A 26820-nucleotide genomic window follows, 5' to 3' on the forward strand; every position below is an offset into this window, starting at 1 on the left:
TCACTGAGTAAGATTCAGGTATGTAATTCCTCATAGTTACATAGTACAGTTTGTGCATTGCTGAATCCAGGGTAGCAATGAAAGAGTCCCTATTCTCACTATTACAGGTCAGTGAATCATCACATTGATTTGGAAGTTGTATGTAGGTTTCCTTTTAAACTGGAAAAGTGGTATTTATTTCTGTTGACATCATATGGTGAACTTGGAGAGCACCATTCCACTTTCCAAAGAAAAAAAAAATCAGATAAGAGGGGGGTCTGGTGTCCTCCAGATTGGAAGTTGTGTTTCTGAGTGGTGAGTTTATGAATAAAGTGTTAAATAACACCACGACAGGAACTGAATGATAGACTGATTTATATGAACTTACACAGGAATGTGAAAAGTGCAGACAGTTGATCAGAAGAGTGTTAGCACAGTTAAGGCAGTGCTGCGAACATAGACATGACTCATGTTCTCTCTTGAGAATCACCACAAATGATGAACTAACTTTAGTCTCCTGCGCTCTCTGGACTTGGCCACTGCATGTGTTCAGTCTTCTGGCCTCTGGCCTGCTACGTAATGCTCCACTGAAGGCCTGAACAACAAAAAACACATCATGATGTGCAAAGATTAGGGGCATTGTTTCCTCAGGCTCGTGACTGCAGGGACAGACGCAGCAGCATTTCTGAGAGGTAAGACATCTCTGGCTGTTGGGCTTGCTGTTTGATGTGCTCCAGAGTGCGGACCTGCATATACACACACAGAGTGAGTAAGGGTAAACCTCATTGTTTACACTGGTGTATGTATGTTTAGTTGTAATAAATTATATAATAATTTGTGAGAGTGTCTAACCGAGGTCCGTGTATCACAGTGACCGTTCTTGTGGCTGAGGTTCCACAGATTGACGGCCAGCTGGTTGAGTTTGTTGTTGCGCAGATCTGCGTGAGCCATCAGTGTGCTAAACAGAGAGAAAGCAAGACTGCCCTGCCGACGCACTCCCTGAAAATCACACAAACCCATACAAGCATTGTGAAGGCTAAAATAAACATTATTAATAAAACTTATTTTTCAAACAGGTGCTAACAAGACGCCATTGAAGCCCAACACACTTGGAGGAGGACACTAAAGTCCTAGATCCGTTATATCAAATGACAGATGGTGTTTTAGTTGCAATGGGCAGTTACAGACAATTGTGTGACTTCATTGGAGACTATATCACAATCTCCAAATATACTGACACCTCAGTAAATATCAGTCCCAATTTTTTCTGAGACCACAGCACAAAGAATTCAACATTCCACACATGCCGTTGTGCTTTTGTAACACAACGGATCCAAACGTCAGCATTTTGTATTGTTTGAACAGTTCAGAAATATAAGTAGAGTTTGTTGTGTGTGCCCCTCTCACCTCATCTCGTCCGAGGGTCTTCAGGTGGTCCAGCACCTGACCGATAAGAGTCTCACACAGTCGGCTGATCTCCGCAACGAACTTGGGATCTCCACCATACAGAGTCTCATTGGAGTCCACTGGAGGAAAAGCAGGTTGTTTGTAATCTTAAACAAATGATCCAAATGTATCTACTGTGTGCATGAGTGTGTACCATTAGGAATGGTATAGAGATAGGTCTCCTGACTCATGGCAGCCAGCAGTGGTAGAGCGCTGATATACACTCGGACTTTAGCATCGCTGTTATCCTCCCATGTGTAGTCCTGCACCATGTTCAACAGCCCCCTCACCAGATACAGCACACCCTGTTCAGGGTGGTCCTACACACACACACACACACACACACACACAGAATTTAAGTCAGGGTCCATTTTGTCTGAAAATTAAAACCAGCAAAAATGATCGCTAAAGAATTAATAAAATACATCAAGCTCAAGTAATATTCGAAAATTACATCACAATGTGTCCCCAGCACATCATATGTAATCAACCACCTTAACTGAGATTTCCACTCCACCCTAAAGGGTGCAGAAGCTCCATTCTCTCTCCAAAACAGAGGAGAGCAACAGAAAGAATAATTGCTAGCAGTAAAAGCTATTTAGACCTTTCTGTGCTCACCCAGTGGTTTTAAAGATGTGAAGCACCTCATGGAAATGGCCTGGAACACACTCATTCCCTCACTCATTCAAGGTTAGCCTACAATTCTCCAAAAGTTGGCATCACTTGTTTATGAACTGCTTCACAAGAGAGTGATATTCAGTGCTTTGCTTTAAAAGACACTCACCCATGTTAAACCTATCCTTGTTTGGCCAAAACCAAAAGTACAATATATGAGGTCTTTAAATAGATTCTTATTTAGCAAAAATAAAATGAATGGCTATGTAATTGTTCTGAAAGACCTACCGGCACCACCAGCAGAATGGACAAGAAGTTATTGATAAAGTCCAGCAGAAAGGCTTCAGAAGAGCGTTGTTTACCCTCTACACTGATTGTGCGTGACACCTCTGGCAGAATACTGACTGCTGCCTTCAGAAAGGCATCAGCTGAGAGAGATTTAGAGAGAGAGAGAGAGAGAGAGAGAGAGAGAGAGAGAGAATTAATATTCTTCCATCAATCAAGTAAAAACCAAATCCATTTTTTAAACAATGGCTGTCTGCGTACCTTGGGAAAGGCACTGATTGGCCAGGGCTACCTGTCCAGAGAGCAGGTAGAGATGGAGGCGGCTGAAAATGCTGGTGAGGGACGGGATGGTGATGAAGCTGTAGGCTGCGCACGCCTGCAATAAACACCACATGCATGATCACCTGACTGCAGGTTTGTCCTTTAGTAAGAGTGCAGATTTTAAGCAATGTTAGGTAAAGGGTGGAGAGGTTTTAATATGATGATAGATAACCAAGAATTTCTTTTTAGCTCATCTGCTTGACAGCCCTGGTACAGAACCTGCATTTCATGTGCTGCCTCCTCTCATGGTGATTCAAAGTCAGGGGTCTTATTTAGAAAAATGGTCTCTTGAAGAGCCATCTACTGTACATTTTTTTAAGCAAAGTAGTTCTTCTGTGGCATCGTTCCAAAGACCTTTCTCATTTTGGAGAGTGCTCTGAAGACCTCTCACATACTGAAGAGTGCAGAGGGGGAGAAACTGACCCTGACGAATGCTGCCGTTTTCCGCGAGTGACTGCCTCCCATTACGCGCCTTGTTTCCATGGCTAACTGGTTCACCGTCTGCAGAAAACAGAACAAAAGCTCCAGTACAGCAACATTTTCTCCAGATATTGTTTCTCCTAAAACCTGAGATCCTTTAATTTTGGATTATCTTTCCCATAAGTGAGACCAACTAAAGCTGGGTGAGAGAAACAATATTAAAAAAATTCAAAAGATGGTACAAAACATAAGATTAATTTTACTACTTGAGGTTGGAGAAACGCAAAAGTCAGTGTCAGAGCCAAATCTCCATATCTTTGTATATTAATATTTTATCATCATAATGAACCTATTTAGACAATGAATAATACACCAATCAGCCAAAACATTACAATGTACTCCTTGTTTTATTTATATTAAAATGTACCTGTTCTGTGGGGGTACAGAGTGGGTCCTGACCACTGAAGAACAGGCTGAAAGTGGGCTAACGACAGATGCAGAGCGGCAGATACAGGACTACATAGTGCACCGTTATGGTCAGTGACACTGATAAAATGGATAATGTGTGTAAAAAATGAGGAGGTGGCTTTAATATTATGGCTGATCCATGTAGCTTTTCATGATGTACTACAATGTACTACAATAAATATCAGTAGACATTTATATAGGCCCCAAAACCAAACAGCCACACTACATTACACAATAAACAGACAGGTATGACCAAGTAAGAAAACAGCCTCCCTCACACACAAAATCACAGATAAGATGTGTTTAGAGACATGGTGGGGCACTCACATGAATGAGCTGAATGATAACAGGCTCCAAGTTGCAGAATGTGGCCCTGGCCTCCACACAGAAGCTCAGCTGCTGCTCAAAGTCTCGGCCAAAGGACACCTGAGCACAGAGAAATCAGTCAAAACTCAGACCTTCACATGCTCATTTCTCTGATACTGGAGCCCAGGGCTCAGCTGTACTTGCCATGCGGATGAAGCCGTTGATCAGAAGAGAAAGAGATCTTTTCTCATCCTCCACTGTCAGAGCACTGAGGTAAAAACACATGAATTTAATTTCACTTAAAATTCACACTTAGCATACCATACTCAGACAAACAGAAACAGTATAAAAGAAATAAAAAAAAAACAACTCTAAAACAAGTTGAATAAATTCAAATTTAAAATGTATCCAAACAGCATTTTAAAGCATTATGTCTCCACTACATTTAAATTAACAAATATGTATTTCTTTGTCCCTTATATTTCATCAACTGTAGCTTTGGAAAGTATTAGCCTAGCATGTTTTCTGCTAACACCAGCAGCTAGGCTAACTAAAGAAATATACAAAATAGGCAGATTATAGTTTAATAATTTATTGTCAAAGTGTACAATTAATAAGTTTCTAAACCTAAAGTGGATTTTAAGTATTGACTTGGTTTATTTAAGGCGGAATCTTAAGGGGAATACTACAGTTTGTAACTAGCTTCAAGAGGATGGAAGACTGGTACACCAAGGAACTATCCAGAACTGTATGCACTGCATGCACTGATTTAGACCTATGTTTATTTACAGAAACTTGTTTAGGTCCTGACAAAGATTAAAATGTCAGGACTAAAAAAAAAACTACAACTTCAATGCACTAGGGGGTGGTGTTCTATTTTTACTCTCTTAATAAATGGGGAGAAGAAAAGTGAGGTAGTTTTAGAGAAGCTAAGAGGCCCTTTTTCCTCTTAGATTAAATGCCCTTTCTTTCCTTCAGTAAGATTCACATTACACTGAGAAATTATTAAGAAATACAAAAATGAATACTGAATTATCTGTATTTTGGCAGTAAAATCCATACTTCACAGAGTCATGCATTGTCTTGCAGACATGCAGCAGAGCATTGAGGATGACAGGATCACGTGTTGGCTCCTGTTGATGCCTAAACAAAACACAATCTGAATGTAGATAGTAACTTATTCATGCAAATCAGTTTGATGTAATAAAAAGATCAACAAAACAAACAAAAGCTTGATATTCTTTAATGGAATCTGTAATGGACGCACTTGATGAAAACCTCCATTATGGACTTGCAAACCTCCACTCTCACACTGTCCTTCTGAAACATGTCCAAGAAGGGCAAGAACTTCTCCTGGAATATGCCAGCACGAAATCAAGAATTAAAAGATGAAATATGTCTTGTATTTTGTCATACCAACAAATGTTACAGGTTAAAATACCAATTTAATTTACTCCAAATCTACATTACACACAAAGTGGTGGAAGAACTGTTTATTTTCACTAAACCTTTTTGAAACTTTAAATATCCTTTGAAACTCACCATAGAGAAAAGGACAGAGAAGTTGTGGAAATAGGTGAGGATCTTCTTCATCACTGACTGCAACTGAAAGACATTGATGGGAGAGAATCAGAAACACAACCTCATCATATTTTGAGTGGCGGAATTATAATATTAGTAGATAAAGTCTAGAATAGTAGCAGCATTTAGAGCATCAGTAGCATAGTTAGAGGGACAGCAGTGATGTTAAGTAGCTGTAGTGGAATGTCAGCAGGAGAGAGGCCGTTTTATATGCAAACAGAGAAGTTTGGATAGCAGTGTACCTGTGGATATGCGTCCTCAAAGGCACGATCAGGGGTCATGTGTTTGATGATGTCAGCCAGCACAGTATTAACTTCTCGTTTCTATGATGAAAAATGATAAAATGTGTGTGTTATGGTTACATTTTTTTTTTTTTTTTTTTGGGGGGGGGGGGGGGGGGTAGCTAAAAGAGCACACAGACACACCCACAAACACACAAAGTTGTTTGATGACTTACTGTGAAGTGGCGACAGGTGAACTCCACCCAAATTTCAGCACAATTGATATAATCCTGAAAAAGTATTTCCATAAATATCCAATAAAATTCCATTAACATTACAACTTTAGAGAGATGCCAAAATTATTCTAAAAATATTCAACAATTGATAGGTAATTCTGGACCATTTCTAAATGGTAAGTACACTACATTTACACAAAATGTGAAGAGATAATGAAGTTAACTAAGAGCACCTGGGAAAAACTGTGGTCATTTTACCTGTGGACTTCTCACTTTAGTGATGACCTTCCAGGCTTCATTGAGAATGGGCAGCCTCTCGCTCTCTGGAGGGTCTGCACAGGCCAGGCTCCGTCCCAGAGAACCATACAGCAGGTGCTGAATGAAAAGGATATAAAACAAACAGATACAATCTCACTGCATATCACAACATATGACCACACAGCAGTGTTTATAGAGCCATGCTTTCCTCTGAGGGTTTTTGCCTCCTATAAAAAACTATTTTCGTTCCACTCACTATCCAATAAGTAATCCAGATGTTATGATGCAGAGTCTAAACATACCAGATTATCTGAAAGATGGTAAACAGCCTTTCTACATGAACTGTAAAATATAATTAATTTAATGTGCACATGGTACACATGAGCCTATGAAACTGGAATTATGAAGCCCCATCCAATATATCTGGCACAAGTTGGAGTGGTGTTTGGGATCTAAAACTAACTTTGCAGCACGAGTGTCTGACCTAACCTAACAGCGTCTACTGGGGAAACAGTTAAATGTCTTTATTCTCACCTTTGGGAATCCAGCCTCATCACAGTCCTTAATCATACCAATGAAGTCTGTGGCTCTTGCAGCCACAAACTCGGGTCTAAAGGCCCACATCACAGAATTCAGCAGAAGAGCACTGTGGGGGAGGGGTGATATAGAATATAGTATGATTTAGACCATTTCTAAGGGTCATCCCACAAGAAAGAGATAAGTAATAAGTCTCAGCTGCTGCATATCTCATGGACATAACAACATAGCAAGTGAGTAATAAAAAACGTAGCTTTTTGACATTTACTTTTTGTATCTCGGATATGCTGATCTGTTAAATGTTAAGTGTTGAAAAGTCCAGCCCTTACTTGTTACCCAGTTTCTTGCACCTCTCCATCATTTCTGTGAGCAGCACCTGGTAAGCACAAGAAAGACAGTACAGATAACTGTGACGTACAAAGTTTCATGTTTATAAAATAAAGGATTAGCGAGAAAAATGTGCAAGTACAGGGCAACGGCCAACAGTGTCATTGACGCAAAGCACTGAATAGTGCCTCTGGTGGACAAAATGTACGCAAGTGCGTGAGTGAGTGAGTATAAAGTCAGTTCCCCACATCTAAAAATGTAGTATATTTGATTGTTTACTTTAGTCATTAAATTAATATCTATCATCTTTAGACAAAAAAGATATGTGTGTGCGTGTGTGTGTGTGTGTGTGTATTTGTATTTACATCAGGTGCTCTGTAAGCCACACACTGTAGTATCCAGTGGATTGCTGGGGAGTAGAGTGTGAGGTAGACGGGGATCTCCACTCTCTGGATCACCAGCTGGTTTTGTACAGAATCTCCATGAATTTGGCGAAACGAGGCCAACAAATCAAAGAAGTTCTTGTTCAGGCTGTCCTTCAGGTGAGGGGCCACCTCCATGCCCACCTGAACCAGAGAAAGATGCACAAAATTTCACTTATTTTTATTTATTTATTTATTTATTTATTCTTTTTTTACACAGTGCATTGGTTTCTCCTTTGGCCAGTAGGGGGCATAGTGCAGATACAGAATCACCTCAAAATCTGGCTTACAATGTAGACTTACCCTGCACAAGTAGGCTCGGGCATACACTGCCACTAAGGGGTCCCCAATTCCCCGGATCATAGCTGTAAGCCTTGGCAGAGTCTCCTGTATGCCACTAGGGGCAGACAACAGAGAGACACAAAGAGAGAAAGCGAGAGAGAGAGAGAGAGACAGAGACAGAGATGAAAGAACCTGTAAGACACAAAGCCTTTTAAACCCAGAAAAAGACACTTACGACTTGTTCAGGAAACGATTGCACTTCAGTATGGAAGCCTCCACATATCTACATCACGAGTTAAGGTCCTACAGTATTCTTTAAATAGAAGAATTGTATGTAATACGTAATATGACCTGCAGAAATCCCTGATTTTTAATTCATCATGGTAGTGATGTCACAAGCACAGTCACATTTACATACAGACACTTTTTCAGTCTTTCCTACAGCAATTTAATTCCTATTAAATGATGCAGTCTGTGTTCTGGTAGACAATCAGTAGTGGGGTTATTGGAATGTAAGTTGCTTCTAAATATTTAAATGTTGTGCTGTTCATGGCTGTCAGGAGGAATATAGATCACTGCAGTCTTCCAGAGCGTTCCAACATTTGTAAGGAGTGACTGATGTTTCTCTTACCCTTACATAGTGCAGTTTATGCAGTGCTGAGCCCAGAGTAGCAATGACAGAGGCTCTATTCTAACTACTTCAGGTCATTGGAGCACCCTAAATATTTTAAAGCTGTAATTTTAAGGTAAAACGCTAACTGTTCCTTAGATTCTCAGAATAACATTTAAGAAAATGATCACAACAAATTAATTCTTATTGTTTATAGTACTGAAAAAAAAAATCACACAAATACTGAATTAACGTTTAAGCCGGTGTGTGGATACAGTCGGGGAATGAGCTCTCTGATGGAGGCAATCTTGAAGAACCAGTTGAGGCAGGTCTCTTTGGCCGTGTCGTTCACATCCTCCACAGAGAAGGAGTCTAGGAGGAGGAAAGCAAACAGGCACAAATTAGGACACAGATCTGATACCGCCTGATTCTCTAATTTATAATCTCCCATTGTCCACTATCTTTTGAATACAAACAATTCTTACTTATTTGGTAATTACATGCTTAATAACAAAGTTTAACGGTGTTAAAGCCAAGACTCTTACTGATGCTGCTTTTTGACAAGTGGTTACACTACCTGGTAGTAGACGAGGATCTGAGCACATAGACCAGATGCGTTCGTACACAAGACGACCTGTAAAAACAATATATATATATATATATATATATTTTAAGGTTTTCATGTCACGTCTTCTGAGCCCTTAAGGCTTTCTTATACAACACATCCAGCCTGGCAGGAAAACATATAAATAATACACATGAATTAACACAAATAATTAGTTTTCTATTTAATGTTTTATTAATTTACATCAGAGTTGTGCTGGGTTTGTTTTTATTTATATGCATTTTATGCCCTTCAGGACAGATGATGAACTCCTACCAAATGTGTCTAAGATGTCTGTGATGAGGACAAACTTGCTCGGGTAGAACTGAATCACAGAGGTGTCTGAAAGCAGCTTGGAGCACTAAGGAAGATAAACACATTGGCATGTGTGTAAAGAACAAATATGATAACAATACAGCTTGTTTGACCCCTTTTGTGCAATCTCTGTGCATCTGAGTACACAAACACACACTTCACTGACCTGGATGACGATTTTTAGAGCTTTAACTTTCTGGTCAGAAGCCCAGGCCTCTTTCAGCGACTGGTTAAGCTCCTCAATCCGATTCACATAGTCCTGCTGAGAGAGGTTCAGCAGCTCCCTCTGAGAGCCCTGACACACACAAACCCAGCTGATAAACACACTCAAACACAGGGTAAGCACTTTAATACAAGACACAAGATATACACTAATAGAATACAATGGCATTGAACTGTCACTACATTTGGGTCAGGAACATTACCATGTTCCACTGCAGTTCTATTTGTTTTTCTTCCACTTGCACTGACTCCATTAATTCCATCCTATGATGTCTCCAAAAAAAAAAACTTGATAGTTCTTCAAACTCATAAACAGTGACATGCCCTCATTCTGCTTAAACGTATATCTTTCAAACAAATGATGATTCATGATGTTTCTTAGCAGACATCTGAACCCACTGCTGCGGTTACGCTGCCTGACTTTTTGCTTAAAGTTTTACATGAACCTCTTGTGTGGGTGTGTTTTTTTAGGATGGTGTCCCCATTGGCTAATGATTGAACTAATTAGCCAATGGGGACTCTTTCCTGAAAATACCTAAACAAAAAGTCAGACAGCGTAGACAAGAGAGCTGGCAGCGCAACTGCAGCAGAGTTCAAAAGTCTGATCGGTGAGAAACACAATTACACAGCATATGTTTGAGAGTTAAAAGTTTAAATCTGATTCTTTACAACTGGACAAGAAGACTAATGTTATACAATTCTGAGGTACATTTACACTGTTAATACCTTACTGAACAACAATTTACCTGTATCATTTTATCTGAGTGTTGTATTCATTGTATTAGACACTCACTTCCTCCAGGTCATCCAGCTCCTCCAGACGTGTGCGCACCTTCTCGGAGACCGCCGAACTGGGGCTGAAAGCTTTATCTTCACAAAAGGTGACACATGAAATAAGATAATTTTCCACCTCAATGTTTTGTCAGAATTCTGTTCTCGAAACAATATTCTCGTTTGTTTAGTGGGGCATGATGAGTTATTGTTCAGTCGTTTTGACTGGTGTATATACACTGCTGTGTCTGATCCAAAGCTGAAGGACAACAGCTGAAAGTTGCCCCTCAATAATAAATATCTTGGCTAAAATGTTTAGTGTGAAAGTTTTACTTACTTTTGTCTGAGCCCATGAACAAATTCTGTGACAAGAGACACAGGAAATCACATTCAGTTTCTCATTGTACATTACTTCTCTGCTGCACTGATTTAAGTTTTACATTTCAATAAGCATTTCTAATTTCTATACAGCTCATTTAGCAGAAGCGTGACTTTTTACAAATATGAGGCAACAGAAAGTATTTTCCAAAACTTCCAACATTTTGAGCCAAGTTCACACATGGAAACAACGCAGGATAGTGATGAGGCCTAGGGCTTCATTTCTGCTGAAACAAGAGGGGTCTTATCACAGCCTGTATAAACATTTTCTACAGACAACTCAAAAAGTAACAAGGACAAAAATAAAAGTTGTATATCACTCGCAAATCCCACAACTGCTGGGATAGATCAAGCATACAGCAATCAGCCATAATATTCTACACTCACTGTCCACTTTATCAGCTCCAACGACAATACACGAGAAATTTGTAGTTCTACTATCGTCAACCGAATGTTTCTGTTGCTCTGCATATTTTGTTTGTGCATGTTGTGCGGATACAGGTGGATCAGACACAGTAGTGATGCTGAAACTTTTAAAACTGGTGCACACAAAGCACCTCTGTGTGTAATCCACTCATACCACCACTACAGCAAGGAAGAGTGTCACTGCATTGCTGAGAATCAGCCACCACCCAAATAACCCCTGCTCTGTGGAGGTCCTGACTAATGATGGATGAGGGGAAAGTGAGCTAAGTGTGCAGAGCATTACATATGGGACTAGAGTCTGTAATTTTAGAACTACATAGTGCACATCTATAGTCAGTGGAGCTAATCAAATGGACAAGACGGCTTTAACGTTACTGCTGGTTAGTGGATATTTAACAGAAACACAAGCCTCCAAGTATATTTCCACATTTCAGTTTTTTAGTAATATTTCAGTGCATATTAATATAACATGTACATTATATTAGCTAAAATTTTTCAACTGCAGGAAGTGTATATTTACCAGCTTATTAACACAGCAACACAGACTGGACCAAACACTATCCTATCATTTCAAGGTAAATTACATGTTAGAAGAGTAATACTTAATCAGGCTCTTACTATGGAGAGCTTCTCTGTGGTAGTAAACCTGGCCAGGATTTCCCCACGTTTGGCTGACCACGGCTCAAAGTCTGCACCCACCTCTTCCTCCATTTCCCTTCGTTTTCTGCCCAGCTCCTGGAGAAAGTCAGGGGGAAAAAGCACTATAATTTAGCTCACTACAACAGCCTCCATTTTGTCTGTACTTGCTTGCATTAAATTAACAGTGTGTTAATTTATTAACACAAAGTTATTTATTAACACAAAGTGTCAGAAACCACATGATCATGAATGATGGAGACTATTTAACAACATGCTAACTAGAGGCTCTTGTCTAGTTTCAAACACAAACAAATATCTTGGTTGATCAATTAAACTTGTGGTAAGTGCATTTTTACATGTAGTAAATAAATATTAATAAATGAGGCATTAAAATTACATTTTTTTATTAAAAAAATAATAAATAAATATATAAAAACAAGAAAAATAAGAAGCATTGATTTGTCACTCCATTTGTTATGAGTTCTTGGAGATAATATTGTCTCCAAATATGCATGTGAGTTTTTAGTTTTTATTTAGATGATTTAAATGTGATTTCAGCATAAGTGATATTAACATAGCATACTGATTTATATATATATATATATATATATATATATTTTTTTTTTTTTAAATAACCATTTTCATATTTAATACTATTTAGCATTTACCATATAATGACAAAATCATGGAAGAATATTTAAATATTAAAAATTACAATTATACATTACACATAAAAAGCTTTAAAAATGTAATACATGTAATAATCAATGCATTACAAAAATGTACATACAGACCATTCAAAAACAGAGTCACAAAGAATCAAATTTTTCTGTTATTAGGATATAACCACTGTTAATATTACATTATAATAACATGTCAAAGGTTCTTAGATAGGAAATAAAATGTACCTTCTAGTATCAACACTGTACAGATATCCCAGGTAAATATTTTCACAGCATTAAAATTTCCCACCTTAGGAACCACCTGGGATAACATGACAGTGGTTGAGCAGGACCTGGATCACAACAGTGTAACAACACCCCAGCATCCACTTAAACTCTTTCCATAATCCTATCACCACCTGAAGAATTCTGAAAAACTTTTTTTTAGTCTTGTCCACATTTTCTACTCAATCATTAGTCACAAATTCCACCCATTTGCTTGGATTCCTCCAATCACATACAATGCCGCTAAACTGGGGCGGTGGAAGCAAACAATCAAATTTCCTCTGAGAGATGTGAAGTAAGCCACCACCTCTTCTCAAACGTCCACTAACGTAACACTAACAATAGTGGAGGAAAACAACTCCTTCAGCGAACAGACAGCCTGTGCTGGCTGGCACTGTGTTTGTGTGAGACACTGGACCATCCTGGACCCACCCAGAGAACAAGGCCAACTGTGCTTTCCCAGACTTGGATTGCTGAGGCATTACCGGGGATTGACTCGTTTAAACAGACTTACCACTGAGGAGCTGCTGTGAGAGAGAGTGGAAGCCTCGCTGGCTGAAACGGCAGCAAAGAGGGACAGGGGGTCTGTCCCCTCCAGCATGGAACTCAGAGGGTCCGGGGCCACCGAGCTGGAGGACGAGGAGGATGAAGACGTGCTGCCTTTACGTCCTCCCCGTCGCGCCCTGGTATCTGTCACCTGGGGGCAAGAAGGGAAATGAGAGGCAAATGGAGTCTTATCCACTGACAGTGTAAAAACCCAAGTGCTGGAAACTTAAGTGGTGGTCCACTTAATGACTATAATTAAGGAACTTTAGATGGACATCTCTACCATCCGAGAGTGCAGACCCAAGTACTTTATGTAACTAAATGCTTTTAGCCCCAACTCCAAACTGCTTATTAATATTTCATCTGTCAGAGCTATGGAATAGCTTTTGAAAAGAAAGTGCTCCATTTTCATTCAACGAGGAATGCTCGGTAGCTCGTTCCCAATTCTCACTCATATTATTTCCGCATTTACAAACTATTACGCAATTGTTTGGACACTCCTGGTCAAAGGATGTGTTCTACTAATATTCTAAGAGAAAACGCATGAGCTGTTCCTATACAGTCAACAAATTATTGGTAAATTCTAAACTTTCCAACAAATAAAATGTAATTATGCTTTAAAATATGCAAAAGGGTATTTACTTCCTTAAACCAAGGGCTGAAGAATTTTGCATATGTCCTTAAACTACAAGCTACTGTCAAAGAAAGAGGAACCTGGACTAAGCATGTGCTAAGAGTGAGGACAGTGGGTGTAGTCAGAATACAAATGTCTGTGTGAGTGTGTATTTGTTTACACTGTACTTACAGTAATGGATTTTAGGGGGTGATATTCTCCCAGCTCTACAGCTACTGCCTCCAGTCTGCATCGCTGCAGCTCTGAGCTGTATTTGCGGACACGAGCGTGCCTAAAATAAGAAGACGTGGAAGAAAACAATTGGTATAATCTAAAGACCAGTGAAATAAAACATTGAGGATGAGTGCTATGTTAAACACATTTTAATTATGCTGATATTAGTCTGATTGTAAAAAAAAAAAAAAAAAAAAGCAAAGAAAAATGGCAAATAAATGTGTAGGGCTACTCTTCCCTCTGACCTCTCTGTTTCACAAACATGAAGACAACACAATATAAAGGAGAGCCTTCTAAAGTTTTTCCCACGAATTAAGTCTTTCACACGCCTTTATTTCACACGATATTAACACTTACCCTAAGAATTTAAAATAAGTGGTAACCAAAAAATAAAATAATAAGACACACAACAATCTCTAAGTCCATCCCCTCAACAACACAACGGATAAAAAACATAACAGCGTCTAAATCAGAGGCTTATAGAAGCTTGTGCTTCACAGGAAATGCACAACAAAAGACTACAATAATATTCAAATGCTCAGCTTCGCTAGTAGAACACTAAATGAGAATTAACCAAGAAATAAGTATAATCTCTCACCACTGAACTGAAGCCATTTTCACAACACAGTCATATGAGCAGCACAAACGTCTAAATGAACAAGGGCGCCCTTTCAAAATAAAAGCCCGGTGCAAAATGTAAGAAAGAAAAAAAAATGTCTGCCGTATTTCGGCTCTTGTCCATTTGTGCTCTCATTCCTAACTATATAGATTTACTCAGGATAATTAGTCATTGTAATTTGGACATTCATTCATTATCTGTAACCTATTGTCCAGTTCAGGGGTATCATTTATAAAGAGTGCGTATGCATACAATATGTTATGAAATGTGCTTACGTAACATCACACAGACTGAGATTTATAAAGAAATACACTGTGTAAAAATGAGCGTATATTTAAGCAAGTTTTGACACATGCATACCCAGAAAACGTTGGAAAGAGCGCAAATTGGTGATATCGTGTTAAAACAGCGTTGCAATGAAATGTGCAAACCATCCTCACACGTATCAGTCGATATATATTAAGATAAAAAAAATAACGTTTAAAGAAGAATTAAGAAAGTCACTTGTTTGAAATAGATTTAAAATTTTCAGAACACTAAAATATATTTAAAGTTTCATTGCTTGCTGTATCTCATTCTGATATGTTTATTTGTAAAGTGGATTTTAAACTCTTTTGAAAAGTGTCACACAAGTTATGGAAATATTATAATTATTATTATAATTATTATAATTATTATTATTATTATTATTATTATTATTATTATATTAATTTAAATTGTCTATAATAGGCTAGATGTTCATGCACTTTCTCCAAAATTGGCTTTTGTGGCACTGCTAAGACCTAGGTAATCGACAAATAAGGCATATTTGAGATTGTGAAAATTGTTTTTTTTTTTTTTATGACTTTTAATCGGCTGATAATCTACAGCGTAAGGTTCACGTCGAAACGTAGAATATGGCCTTAGACTGCTCTACCACAAAGAACTTGACCCATCTGACTTTTTTAAATTATACTAATATTCAGGTTATTAGTGCAAATCAACTTTAATATCTTGGTCCATTATATTTGAATAAAATGTGATGCTTGCATAAAGCTGTCTGTCAGAAGTGGGATTTGAACCCACGCCTCAATTCGGAGACCTGAAACCTCTGCCTTAGGTAAGGTTTACAACCTTGAGGCTGGCGCCTTAGACTGCTCAGCCATTCTGACTTTTTTTAAGCACCCTAATCTTCAGGTTATTAGTGCAAATCAACTTTAAACTCTTGGTGAGTTATATTTGAAAGGTATGTCTTGCCTGTGTAAAATTGTCTGTCAGAAATGGGATTTAAACACACGCCTGCATTTGGAGACCAGAAACCTCTTTCCTTAGGTAAGGTTTACAACCTTGAGTCTGGCGCCTAAGACCGCTCGGCCATTCTGACTTTTTTTAAGCAACCTAATCTTCAAGTTATTTGTGCAAATCATTTTTAATATCTTGGTGAGTTAAATTTGAATGGTATGTCTTGCCTGCATAAAATTGTTTGTCAGAAGTGGGATTAGAACCCACGCCTCCATTCGGAGACCAGAAACCTCTTTCCTTAAGTAAGGTTTACAACCTTGAGTCTGGCGCCTAAGACCTCTCGGCCATTCTGACTTTTTTTAAGCAACCTAATCTTCAGGTTATTTGTGCAAATCAACTTTAATATCTTGGTCAATTATATTTGAATGGTATGTCTTGCCTGCGTAAAATTTTCTGTCAGAAGTGGGACTTGAACCAACGCCTCCATTCGGAGACCAGAAACCTCTGCCTTAGGTAAGGTTTACAACCTCGAGTTTGGCGCCTTAGACTGCTCGGCCATTCTGACTTTTTTTAAGCACCCTAATCTTCAGGTTATTAGTGCAAATCAACTTTAATATGTTGGTGAGTTATGTTTAAATGGAATGTATTGTCTGCGTAAAATTGTCTGTCAGAAGTAGGATTTGAACTCACGCCTCCATTCATAGACCAGAAACCTCTGCCTTAGGTAAGGTTTACAACCTTGAGTCTGGCGCCTAAGACCGCTCGGCCATTCTGACTTTTTTTAAGCAACCTAATCTTCAGGTTATTTGTGCAAATCAACTTTAATATCTTGGTGAGTTATATTTGAATGGTATGTCCTGCCTGCGTAAAATTGTCTGTCAGAAGTGGGATTTGAACCCACACCTCCATTCATAGACCAGAAACCTCTTTCCTTAGGTAAGGTTTACAACCTTGAGTCTGGCGACTTAGACGGCTCGGCCATTCTGACTTTTTTTAAGCAACCTAATCTTCGGGTTATTAATGCAAATCAACTTTAATATCTTGGTGAGTTATATTTGAATGGTATGTCTTGCCTGCGTAAAATTGTCTGTCAGAAGTTGGATTTGAACCCACACCTCCATTCAGAGACCAGAAACCTCTGCCTTAGGTAAGGTTTTGAACCTTGAGTCTGGTGCCTTAGACCGCTCGGCCATTCCGACATTTTTTAAAAGCCCTAATCTTCAGGTTATTAGTGCAAATCAACTTTAATATGTTGGTGAGTTATATTTGAATGGTATGTCTTTCCTGCGTAAAATTGTCTGTCAGAGGTGGGATTTGAACCCACGCCTCAATTCAGAGAACAGAAACCTCTGCCTTAGGTAAGGTTTACAACCTTGAGTCTGGCGCCTTAGACCGCTCGGCCATACCGACTTTTTTAAACACCCTAATCTTCAGGTTATTAGTGCAAATCAACTTTAATATGTTGGTGCGTTATATTTCATTGGTATGTCTTGCCTGCGTGAAATTGTCTGTCAGAAGTGGGATTTAAACACACGCCTGCATTTGGAGACCAGAAACCTCTTTCCTTAGGTAAGGTTTACAACCTTGAGTCTGGCGCCTAAGACCGCTCGGCCATTCTGACTTTTTTTAAGCAACCTAATCTTCAAGTTATTTGTGCAAATCATTTTTAATATCTTGGTGAGTTAAATTTGAATGGTATGTCTTGCCTGCATAAAATTGTTTGTCAGAAGTGGGATTTGAACCCACGCCTCCATTCGGAGACCAGAAACCTCTTTCCTTAAGTAAGGTTTACAACCTTGAGTCTGGCGCCTAAGACCTCTCGGCCATTCTGACATTTTTTAAGCAACCTAATCTTCAGGTTATTTGTGCAAATCAACTTTAATATCTTGGTGAGTTATATTTGAATGGTATGTCTTACCTGCGTAAAATTGTCTGTCAGAAGTGGGATTTGAACCCACGCCTCCATTTGGAGACCAGAAACCTCTGCCTTAGGTAAGGTTTACAACCTTGAGTCTGGCGCTTTAGACTGCTCGGCCATTCTGTCTTTTTTTTGAAGCTACCTAATCTTTAGGTTATTTGTGCAAATCAACTTTAATATCTTGGTCAGTTATATTTGAATGGTATGTCTTGCCTGCGTAAAATTTTCTGTCAGAAGTGGGACTTGAACCAACGCCTCCATTCAGAGACCAGAAACCTCTGCCTTAGGTAAGGTTTACAACCTCGAGTTTGGCGCCTTAGACTGCTCGGCCATTCTGACTTTTTTTAAGCACCCTAATCTTCAGGTTATTAGTGCAAATCAACTTTAATATGTTGGTGAGTTATGTTTAAATGGAATGTATTGTCTGCGTAAAATTGTCTGTCAGAAGTAGGATTTGAACTCACGCCTCCATTCATAGACCAGAAACCTCTGCCTTAGGTAAGGTTTACAACCTTGAGTCTGGCGCCTAAGACCGCTCGGCCATTCTGACTTTTTTTAAGCAACCTAATCTTCAGGTTATTTGTGCAAATCAACTTTAATATCTTGGTGAGTTATATTTGAATGGTATGTCTTGCCTGCGTAAAATTGTCTGTCAGAAGTGGGATTTGAACCCACACCTCCATTCATAGACCAGAAACCTCTTTCCTTAGGTAAGGTTTACAACCTTGAGTCTGGCGACTTAGACGGCTCGGCCATTCTGACTTTTTTTAAGCAACCTAATCTTCGGGTTATTAATGCAAATCAACTTTAATATCTTGGTGAGTTATATTTGAATGGTATGTCTTGCCTGCGTAAAATTGTCTGTCAGAAGTTGGATTTGAACCCACACCTCCATTCAGAGACCAGAAACCTCTGCCTTAGGTAAGGTTTTGAACCTTGAGTCTGGTGCCTTAGACCGCTCGGCCATTCCGACATTTTTTAAAAGCCCTAATCTTCAGGTTATTAGTGCAAATCAACTTTAATATCTTGGTGAGCTATATTTGAATGTTATGTCTTGCCTGCGTAAAATTTTCTGTCAGAAGTGGGATTTGAACCCACACCTCCATTCGGAGACCAGAAACCTCTTCCTTAGGTAAGGTTTTCAACCTTGAGCCTGGCGCCTTAGACCACTCGGCCATTCTGACATTTTTTAAGCTAACTAATCTTCAGGTTATTAGTGCAAATCAACTTTAATATGTTGGTGAGTTATATTTGAATGGTATGTCTTTCCTGCGTAAAATTGTCTGTCAGAGGTGGGATTTGAACCCACGCCTCAATTCAGAGAACAGAAACCTCTGCCTTAGGTAAGGTTTACAACCTTGAGTCTGGCGCCTTAGACCGCTCGGCCATACCGACTTTTTTAAACACCCTAATCTTCAGGTTATTAGTGCAAATCAACTTTAATATGTTGGTGCGTTATATTTCATTGGTATGTCTTGCCTGCGTGAAATTGTCTGTCAGAAGTGGGATTTAAACACACGCCTGCATTTGGAGACCAGAAACCTCTTTCCTTAGGTAAGGTTTACAACCTTGAGTCTGGCGCCTAAGACCGCTCGGCCATTCTGACTTTTTTTAAGCAACCTAATCTTCAAGTTATTTGTGCAAATCATTTTTAATATCTTGGTGAGTTAAATTTGAATGGTATGTCTTGCCTGCATAAAATTGTTTGTCAGAAGTGGGATTTGAACCCACGCCTCCATTCGGAGACCAGAAACCTCTTTCCTTAAGTAAGGTTTACAAGCTTGAGTCTGGCGCCTAAGACCTCTCGGCCATTCTGACATTTTTTAAGCAACCTAATCTTCAGGTTATTTGTGCAAATCAACTTTAATATCTTGGTGAGTTATATTTGAATGGTATGTCTTACCTGCGTAAAATTGTCTGTCAGAAGTGGGATTTGAACCCACGCCTCCATTTGGAGACCAGAAACCTCTGCCTTAGGTAAGGTTTACAACCTTGAGTCTGGCGCTTTAGACTGCTCGGCCATTCTGTCTTTTTTTTGAAGCTACCTAATCTTTAGGTTATTTGTGCAAATCAACTTTAATATCTTGGTCAGTTATATTTGAATGGTATGTCTTGCCTGCGTAAAATTTTCTGTCAGAAGTGGGACTTGAACCAACGCCTCCATTCGGAGACCAGAAACCTCTGCCATAGGTAAGGTTTACAACCTCGAGTTTGGCGCCTTAGACTGCTCGGCCATTCTGACTTTTTTTAAGCACCCTAATCTTCAGGTTATTAGTGCAAATCAACTTTAATATGTTGGTGAGTTATGTTTAAATGGAATGTATTGTCTGCGTAAAATTGTCTGTCAGAAGTAGGATTTGAACTCACGCCTCCATTCATAGACCAGAAACCTCTGCCTTAGGTAAGGTTTACAACCTTGAGTCTGGCGCCTAAGACCGCTCGGCCATTCTGACTTTTTTTAAGCAACCTAATCTTCAGGTTATTTGTGCAAATCAACTTTAATATCTTGGTGAGTTATATTTGAATGGTATGTCCTGCCTGCGTAAAATTGTCTGTCAGAAGTGGGATTTGAACCCACACCTCCATTCATAGACCAGAAACCTCTTTCCTTAGGTAAGGTTTACAACCTTGAGTCTGGCGACTTAGACGGCTCGGCCATTCTGACTTTTTTTAAGCAACCTAATCTTCGGGTTATTAATGCAAATCAACTTTAATATCTTGGTGAGTTATATTTGAATGGTATGTCTTGCCTGCGTAAAATTGTCTGTCAGAAGTTGGATTTGAACCCACACCTCCATTCAGAGACCAGAAACCTCTGCCTTAGGTAAGGTTTTGAACCTTGAGTCTGGTGCCTTAGACCGCTCGGCCATTCCGACATTTTTTAAAAGCCCTAATCTTCAGGTTATTAGTGCAAATCAACTTTAATATCTTGGTGAGTTATATTTGAATGTTATGTCTTGCCTGCGTAAAATTTTCTGTCAGAAGTGGGATTTGAACCCACACCTCCATTCGGAGACCAGAAACCTCTTCCTTAGGTAAGGTTTTCAACCTTGAGCCTGGCGCCTTAGACCACTCGGCCATTCTGACAATTTTTAAGCTAACTAATCTTCAGGTTATTAGTGCAAATCAACTTTAATATGTTGGTGAGTTATATTTGAATGGTATGTCTTTCCTGCGTAAAATTGTCTGTCAGAGGTGGGATTTGAACCCACGCCTCAATTCAGAGAACAGAAACCTCTGCCTTAGGTAAGGTTTACAACCTTGAGTCTGGCGCTTTAGACCGCTCGGCCATACCGACTTTTTTAAACACCCTAATCTTCAGGTTATTAGTGCAAATCAACTTTAATATGTTGGTGCGTTATATTTCATTGGTATGTCTTGCCTGCGTGAAATTGTCTGTCAGAAGTGGGATTTAAACACACGCCTGCATTTGGAGACCAGAAACCTCTTTCCTTAGGAAAGGTTTACAACCTTGAGTCTGGCGCCTAAGACCGCTCGGCCATTCTGACTTTTTTTAAGCAACCTAATCTTCAAGTTATTTGTGCAAATCATTTTTAATATCTTGGTGAGTTAAATTTGAATGGTATGTCTTGCCTGCATAAAATTGTTTGTCAGAAGTGGGATTTGAACCCACGCCTCCATTCGGAGACCAGAAACCTCTTTCCTTAAGTAAGGTTTACAACCTTGAGTCTGGCGCCTAAGACCTCTCGGCCATTCTGACATTTTTTAAGCAACCTAATCTTCAGGTTATTTGTGCAAATCAACTTTAATATCTTGGTGAGTTATATTTGAATGGTATGTCTTACCTGCGTAAAATTGTCTGTCAGAAGTGGGATTTGAACCCACGCCTCCATTTGGAGACCAGAAACCTCTGCCTTAGGTAAGGTTTACAACCTTGAGTCTGGCGCTTTAGACTGCTCGGCCATTCTGTCTTTTTTTTGAAGCTACCTAATCTTTAGGTTATTTGTGCAAATCAACTTTAATATCTTGGTCAGTTATATTTGAATGGTATGTCTTGCCTGCGTAAAATTTTCTGTCAGAAGTGGGACTTGAACCAACGCCTCCATTCGGAGACCAGAAACCTCTGCCTTAGGTAAGGTTTACAACCTCGAGTTTGGCGCCTTAGACTGCTCGGCCATTCTGACTTTTTTTAAGCACCCTAATCTTCAGGTTATTAGTGCAAATCAACTTTAATATGTTGGTGAGTTATGTTTAAATGGAATGTATTGTCTGCGTAAAATTGTCTGTCAGAAGTAGGATTTGAACTCACGCCTCCATTCATAGACCAGAAACCTCTGCCTTAGGTAAGGTTTACAACCTTGAGTCTGGCGCCTAAGACCGCTCGGCCATTCTGACTTTTTTTAAGCAACCTAATCTTCAGGTTATTTGTGCAAATCAACTTTAATATCTTGGTGAGTTATATTTGAATGGTATGTCTTGCCTGCGTAAAATTGTCTGTCAGAAGTGGGATTTGAACCCACACCTCCATTCATAGACCAGAAACCTCTTTCCTTAGGTAAGGTTTACAACCTTGAGTCTGGCGACTTAGACGGCTCGGCCATTCTGACTTTTTTTAAGCAACCTAATCTTCGGGTTATTAATGCAAATCAACTTTAATATCTTGGTGAGTTATATTTGAATGGTATGTCTTGCCTGCGTAAAATTGTCTGTCAGAAGTTGGATTTGAACCCACACCTCCATTCAGAGACCAGAAACCTCTGCCTTAGGTAAGGTTTTGAACCTTGAGTCTGGTGCCTTAGACCGCTCGGCCATTCCGACATTTTTTAAAAGCCCTAATCTTCAGGTTATTAGTGCAAATCAACTTTAATATCTTGGTGAGCTATATTTGAATGTTATGTCTTGCCTGCGTAAAATTTTCTGTCAGAAGTGGGATTTGAACCCACACCTCCATTCGGAGACCAGAAACCTCTTCCTTAGGTAAGGTTTTCAACCTTGAGCCTGGCGCCTTAGACCACTCGGCCATTCTGACATTTTTTAAGCTAACTAATCTTCAGGTTATTAGTGCAAATCAACTTTAATATGTTGGTGAGTTATATTTGAATGGTATGTCTTTCCTGCGTAAAATTGTCTGTCAGAGGTGGGATTTGAACCCACGCCTCAATTCAGAGAACAGAAACCTCTGCCTTAGGTAAGGTTTACAACCTTGAGTCTGGCGCCTTAGACCGCTCGGCCATACCGACTTTTTTAAACACCCTAATCTTCAGGTTATTAGTGCAAATCAACTTTAATATGTTGGTGCGTTATATTTCATTGGTATGTCTTGCCTGCGTGAAATTGTCTGTCAGAAGTGGGATTTAAACACACGCCTGCATTTGGAGACCAGAAACCTCTTTCCTTAGGTAAGGTTTACAACCTTGAGTCTGGCGCCTAAGACCGCTCGGCCATTCTGACTTTTTTTAAGCAACCTAATCTTCAAGTTATTTGTGCAAATCATTTTTAATATCTTGGTGAGTTAAATTTGAATGGTATGTCTTGCCTGCATAAAATTGTTTGTCAGAAGTGGGATTTGAACCCACGCCTCCATTCGGAGACCAGAAACCTCTTTCCTTAAGTAAGGTTTACAACCTTGAGTCTGGCGCCTAAGACCTCTCGGCCATTCTGACATTTTTTAAGCAACCTAATCTTCAGGTTATTTGTGCAAATCAACTTTAATATCTTGGTGAGTTATATTTGAATGGTATGTCTTACCTGCGTAAAATTGTCTGTCAGAAGTGGGATTTGAACCCACGCCTCCATTTGGAGACCAGAAACCTCTGCCTTAGGTAAGGTTTACAACCTTGAGTCTGGCGCTTTAGACTGCTCGGCCATTCTGTCTTTTTTTTGAAGCTACCTAATCTTTAGGTTATTTGTGCAAATCAACTTTAATATCTTGGTCAGTTATATTTGAATGGTATGTCTTGCCTGCGTAAAATTTTCTGTCAGAAGTGGGACTTGAACCAACGCCTCCATTCGGAGACCAGAAACCTCTGCCATAGGTAAGGTTTACAACCTCGAGTTTGGCGCCTTAGACTGCTCGGCCATTCTGACTTTTTTTAAGCACCCTAATCTTCAGGTTATTAGTGCAAATCAACTTTAATATGTTGGTGAGTTATGTTTAAATGGAATGTATTGTCTGCGTAAAATTGTCTGTCAGAAGTAGGATTTGAACTCACGCCTCCATTCATAGACCAGAAACCTCTGCCTTAGGTAAGGTTTACAACCTTGAGTCTGGCGCCTAAGACCGCTCGGCCATTCTGACTTTTTTTAAGCAACCTAATCTTCAGGTTATTTGTGCAAATCAACTTTAATATCTTGGTGAGTTATATTCTAATGGTATGTCTTGCCTGCGTAAAATTGTCTGTCAGAAGTGGGATTTGAACCCACACCTCCATTCGGAGACCAGAAACCTCTTTCCTTAGGTAAGGTTTACAACCTTGAGTCTGGCGACTTAGACGGCTCGGCCATTCTGACTTTTTTTAAGCAACCTAATCTTCGGGTTATTAATGCAAATCAACTTTAATATCTTGGTGAGTTATATTTGAATGTTATGTCTTGCCTGCGTAAAATTGTCTGTCAGAAGTGGGATTTGAGCCCACAACTCTATTCGGAGACCAGAAACCTCTGCCTTAGGTAAGGTTTACGACCTTGAGTCAGGCGCTTTAGACCGCTCGGCCATTCTGTCTTTTTTTTGAAGCTACCTAATCTTTAGGTTATTTGTGCAAATCAACTTTAATATCTTGGTCAGTTATATTTGGATGGTATGTCTTGCCTGCGTAAAATTTTCTGTCAGAAGTGGGACTTGAACCAACGCCTCCATTCGGAGACCAGAAACCTCTGCCTTAGGTAAGGTTTACAACCTCGAGTTTGGCGCCTTAGACTGCTCGGCCATTCTGACTTTTTTTAAGCACCCTAATCTTCAGGTTATTAGTGCAAATCAACTTTAATATGTTGGTGAGTTATGTTTAAATGGTATGTCTTGCCTGCGTAAAATTGTCTGTCAGAAGTGGGATTTGAACCCACACCTCCATTCATAGACCAGAAACCTCTTTCCTTAGGTAAGGTTTACAACCTTGAGTCTGGCGACTTAGACGGCTCGGCCATTCTGACTTTTTTTAAGCAACCTAATCTTCGGGTTATTAATGCAAATCAACTTTAATATCTTGGTGAGTTATATTTGAATGGTATGTCTTGCCTGCGTAAAATTGTCTGTCAGAAGTTGGATTTGAACCCACACCTCCATTCAGAGACCAGAAACCTCTTCCTTAGGTAAGGTTTTGAACCTTGAGTCTGGCGCCTTAGACCGCTCGGCCATTCCGACATTTTTTAAAAGCCCTAATCTTCAGGTTATTAGTGCAAATCAACTTTAATATCTTGGTGAGTTATATTTGAATGTTATGTCTTGCCTGCGTAAAATTGTCTGTCAGAAGTGGGATTTGAACCCACAACTCCATTCGGAGACCAGAAACCTCTTCCTTAGGTAAGGTTTTCAACCTTGAGCCTGGCGCCTTAGACCACTCGGCCATTCTGACATTTTTTAAGCTAACTAATCTTCAGGTTATTAGTGCAAATCAACTTTAATATGTTGGTGAGTTATATTTGAATGGTATGTCTTTCCTGCGTAAATTTGTCTGTCAGAGGTGGGATTTGAACCCACGCCTCCATTCGGAGACCAGAAACCACTTTCCTTAAGTAAGGTTTACAACCTTGAGTCTGGCGCCTAAGACCTCTCGGCCATTCTGACTTTTTTTAAGCAACCTAATCTTCAGGTTATTTGTGCAAATCAACTTTAATATCTTGGTGAGTTATATTTGAATGGTATGTCTTACCTGCGTAAAATTGTCTGTCAGAAGTGGGATTTGAACCCACACCTCCATTTGGAGACCAGAAACCTCTGCCTTAGGTAAGGTTTACGACCTTGAGTCTGGCGCTTTAGACCGCTCGGCCATTCTGTCTTTTTTTTGAAGCTACCTAATCTTTAGGTTATTTGTGCAAATCAACTTTAATATCTTGGTCAGTTATATTTGAATGGTATGTCTTGCCTGCGTAAAATTTTCTGTCAGAAGTGGGACTTGAACCAACGCCTCCATTCGGAGACCAGAAACCTCTGCTTTAGGTAAGGTTTACAACCTCGAGTTTGGCGCCTTAGACTGCTCGGCCATTCTGACTTTTTTTAAGCACCCTAATCTTCAGGTTATTAGTGCAAATCAACTTTAATATGTTGGTGAGTTATGTTTAAATGGAATGTATTGTCTGCGTAAAATTGTCTGTCAGAAGTAGGATTTGAACACACGCCTCCATTCATAGACCAGAAACCTCTGCCTTAGGTAAGGTTTACAACCTTGAGTCTGGCGCCTAAGACCGCTCGGCCATTCTGACTTTTTTTAAGCAACCTAATCTTCAGGTTATTTGTGCAAATCAACTTTAATATCTTGGTGAGTTATATTTGAATGGTATGTCTTGCCTGCGTAAAATTGTCTGTCAGAAGTGGGATTTGAACCCACACCTCCATTCATAGACCAGAAACCTCTTTCCTTAGGTAAGGTTTACAACCTTGAGTCTGGCGACTTAGACGGCTCGGCCATTCTGACTTTTTTTAAGCAACCTAATCTTCGGGTTATTAATGCAAATCAACTTTAATATCTTGGTGAGTTATATTTGAATGGTATGTCTTGCCTGCGTAAAATTGTCTGTCAGAAGTTGGATTTGAACCCACACCTCCATTCAGAGACCAGAAACCTCTTCCTTAGGTAAGGTTTTGAACCTTGAGTCTGGCGCCTTAGACCGCTCGGCCATTCCGACATTTTTTAAAAGCCCTAATCTTCAGGTTATTAGTGCAAATCAACTTTAATATCTTGGTGAGTTATATTTGAATGTTATGTCTTGCCTGCGTAAAATTGTCTGTCAGAAGTGGGATTTGAACCCACAACTCCATTCGGAGACCAGAAACCTCTTCCTTAGGTAAGGTTTTCAACCTTGAGCCTGGCGCCTTAGACCACTCGGCCATTCTGACATTTTTTAAGCTAACTAATCTTCAGGTTATTAGTGCAAATCAA

General features: G+C 39.5%; 1 protein-coding gene and 11 non-coding genes across 12 annotated transcripts; all 12 read right to left on the reverse strand.

The window, feature by feature from the left end:
* Positions 1 to 253: 253 nt before the first annotated feature.
* vps35l (VPS35 endosomal protein sorting factor like) lies at positions 254 to 14663 on the reverse strand. Its single transcript, XM_066663865.1, has 30 exons — positions 14608 to 14663; positions 13968 to 14067; positions 13131 to 13313; positions 11649 to 11765; positions 10564 to 10588; positions 10249 to 10325; positions 9400 to 9528; positions 9195 to 9279; positions 8892 to 8948; positions 8590 to 8686; positions 7940 to 7987; positions 7726 to 7819; positions 7366 to 7566; positions 7003 to 7049; positions 6671 to 6782; positions 6137 to 6253; positions 5879 to 5932; positions 5664 to 5744; positions 5383 to 5445; positions 5108 to 5193; positions 4903 to 4983; positions 4045 to 4108; positions 3862 to 3960; positions 3070 to 3147; positions 2587 to 2701; positions 2329 to 2468; positions 1580 to 1745; positions 1387 to 1505; positions 832 to 978; positions 254 to 725 (listed from the first exon to the last, which is right to left on the reverse strand). Exons 1-30 carry the CDS (start codon positions 14622 to 14624, stop codon positions 627 to 629), a joined length of 2898 nt encoding a protein of 965 aa, XP_066519962.1. The 5' UTR covers positions 14625 to 14663; the 3' UTR covers positions 254 to 626.
* A 1428-nt stretch (positions 14664 to 16091) lies between these two features.
* trnal-caa (transfer RNA leucine (anticodon CAA)) lies at positions 16092 to 16203 on the reverse strand. The gene is made up of 2 exons: positions 16166 to 16203; positions 16092 to 16137 (listed from the first exon to the last, which is right to left on the reverse strand). It is a non-coding gene; the product is annotated as a tRNA-Leu (tRNA).
* Positions 16204 to 17570: 1367 nt separating this feature from the next.
* Positions 17571 to 17682, reverse strand: trnal-caa (transfer RNA leucine (anticodon CAA)). Its single transcript has 2 exons — positions 17645 to 17682; positions 17571 to 17616 (listed from the first exon to the last, which is right to left on the reverse strand). It is a non-coding gene; the product is annotated as a tRNA-Leu (tRNA).
* A 1158-nt stretch (positions 17683 to 18840) lies between these two features.
* On the reverse strand, positions 18841 to 18951 carry trnal-caa (transfer RNA leucine (anticodon CAA)). Its single transcript has 2 exons — positions 18914 to 18951; positions 18841 to 18886 (listed from the first exon to the last, which is right to left on the reverse strand). It is a non-coding gene; the product is annotated as a tRNA-Leu (tRNA).
* A 522-nt stretch (positions 18952 to 19473) lies between these two features.
* Positions 19474 to 19585, reverse strand: trnal-caa (transfer RNA leucine (anticodon CAA)). The gene is made up of 2 exons: positions 19548 to 19585; positions 19474 to 19519 (listed from the first exon to the last, which is right to left on the reverse strand). It is a non-coding gene; the product is annotated as a tRNA-Leu (tRNA).
* A 1158-nt stretch (positions 19586 to 20743) lies between these two features.
* Positions 20744 to 20854, reverse strand: trnal-caa (transfer RNA leucine (anticodon CAA)). The gene is made up of 2 exons: positions 20817 to 20854; positions 20744 to 20789 (listed from the first exon to the last, which is right to left on the reverse strand). It is a non-coding gene; the product is annotated as a tRNA-Leu (tRNA).
* A 522-nt stretch (positions 20855 to 21376) lies between these two features.
* Positions 21377 to 21488, reverse strand: trnal-caa (transfer RNA leucine (anticodon CAA)). Its single transcript has 2 exons — positions 21451 to 21488; positions 21377 to 21422 (listed from the first exon to the last, which is right to left on the reverse strand). It is a non-coding gene; the product is annotated as a tRNA-Leu (tRNA).
* Positions 21489 to 22646: 1158 nt separating this feature from the next.
* Positions 22647 to 22757, reverse strand: trnal-caa (transfer RNA leucine (anticodon CAA)). The gene is made up of 2 exons: positions 22720 to 22757; positions 22647 to 22692 (listed from the first exon to the last, which is right to left on the reverse strand). It is a non-coding gene; the product is annotated as a tRNA-Leu (tRNA).
* A 522-nt stretch (positions 22758 to 23279) lies between these two features.
* On the reverse strand, positions 23280 to 23391 carry trnal-caa (transfer RNA leucine (anticodon CAA)). The gene is made up of 2 exons: positions 23354 to 23391; positions 23280 to 23325 (listed from the first exon to the last, which is right to left on the reverse strand). It is a non-coding gene; the product is annotated as a tRNA-Leu (tRNA).
* A 1794-nt stretch (positions 23392 to 25185) lies between these two features.
* trnal-caa (transfer RNA leucine (anticodon CAA)) lies at positions 25186 to 25296 on the reverse strand. The gene is made up of 2 exons: positions 25259 to 25296; positions 25186 to 25231 (listed from the first exon to the last, which is right to left on the reverse strand). It is a non-coding gene; the product is annotated as a tRNA-Leu (tRNA).
* Positions 25297 to 25396: 100 nt separating this feature from the next.
* trnal-caa (transfer RNA leucine (anticodon CAA)) lies at positions 25397 to 25508 on the reverse strand. The gene is made up of 2 exons: positions 25471 to 25508; positions 25397 to 25442 (listed from the first exon to the last, which is right to left on the reverse strand). It is a non-coding gene; the product is annotated as a tRNA-Leu (tRNA).
* Positions 25509 to 26666: 1158 nt separating this feature from the next.
* On the reverse strand, positions 26667 to 26777 carry trnal-caa (transfer RNA leucine (anticodon CAA)). Its single transcript has 2 exons — positions 26740 to 26777; positions 26667 to 26712 (listed from the first exon to the last, which is right to left on the reverse strand). It is a non-coding gene; the product is annotated as a tRNA-Leu (tRNA).
* Between the last annotated feature and the right edge of the window lie 43 nt (positions 26778 to 26820).

Source organism: Hoplias malabaricus, chromosome 3 (assembly GCF_029633855.1).
Source record: "Hoplias malabaricus isolate fHopMal1 chromosome 3, fHopMal1.hap1, whole genome shotgun sequence".
Classification (NCBI taxonomy): Eukaryota; Metazoa; Chordata; class Actinopteri; order Characiformes; family Erythrinidae; genus Hoplias; species Hoplias malabaricus.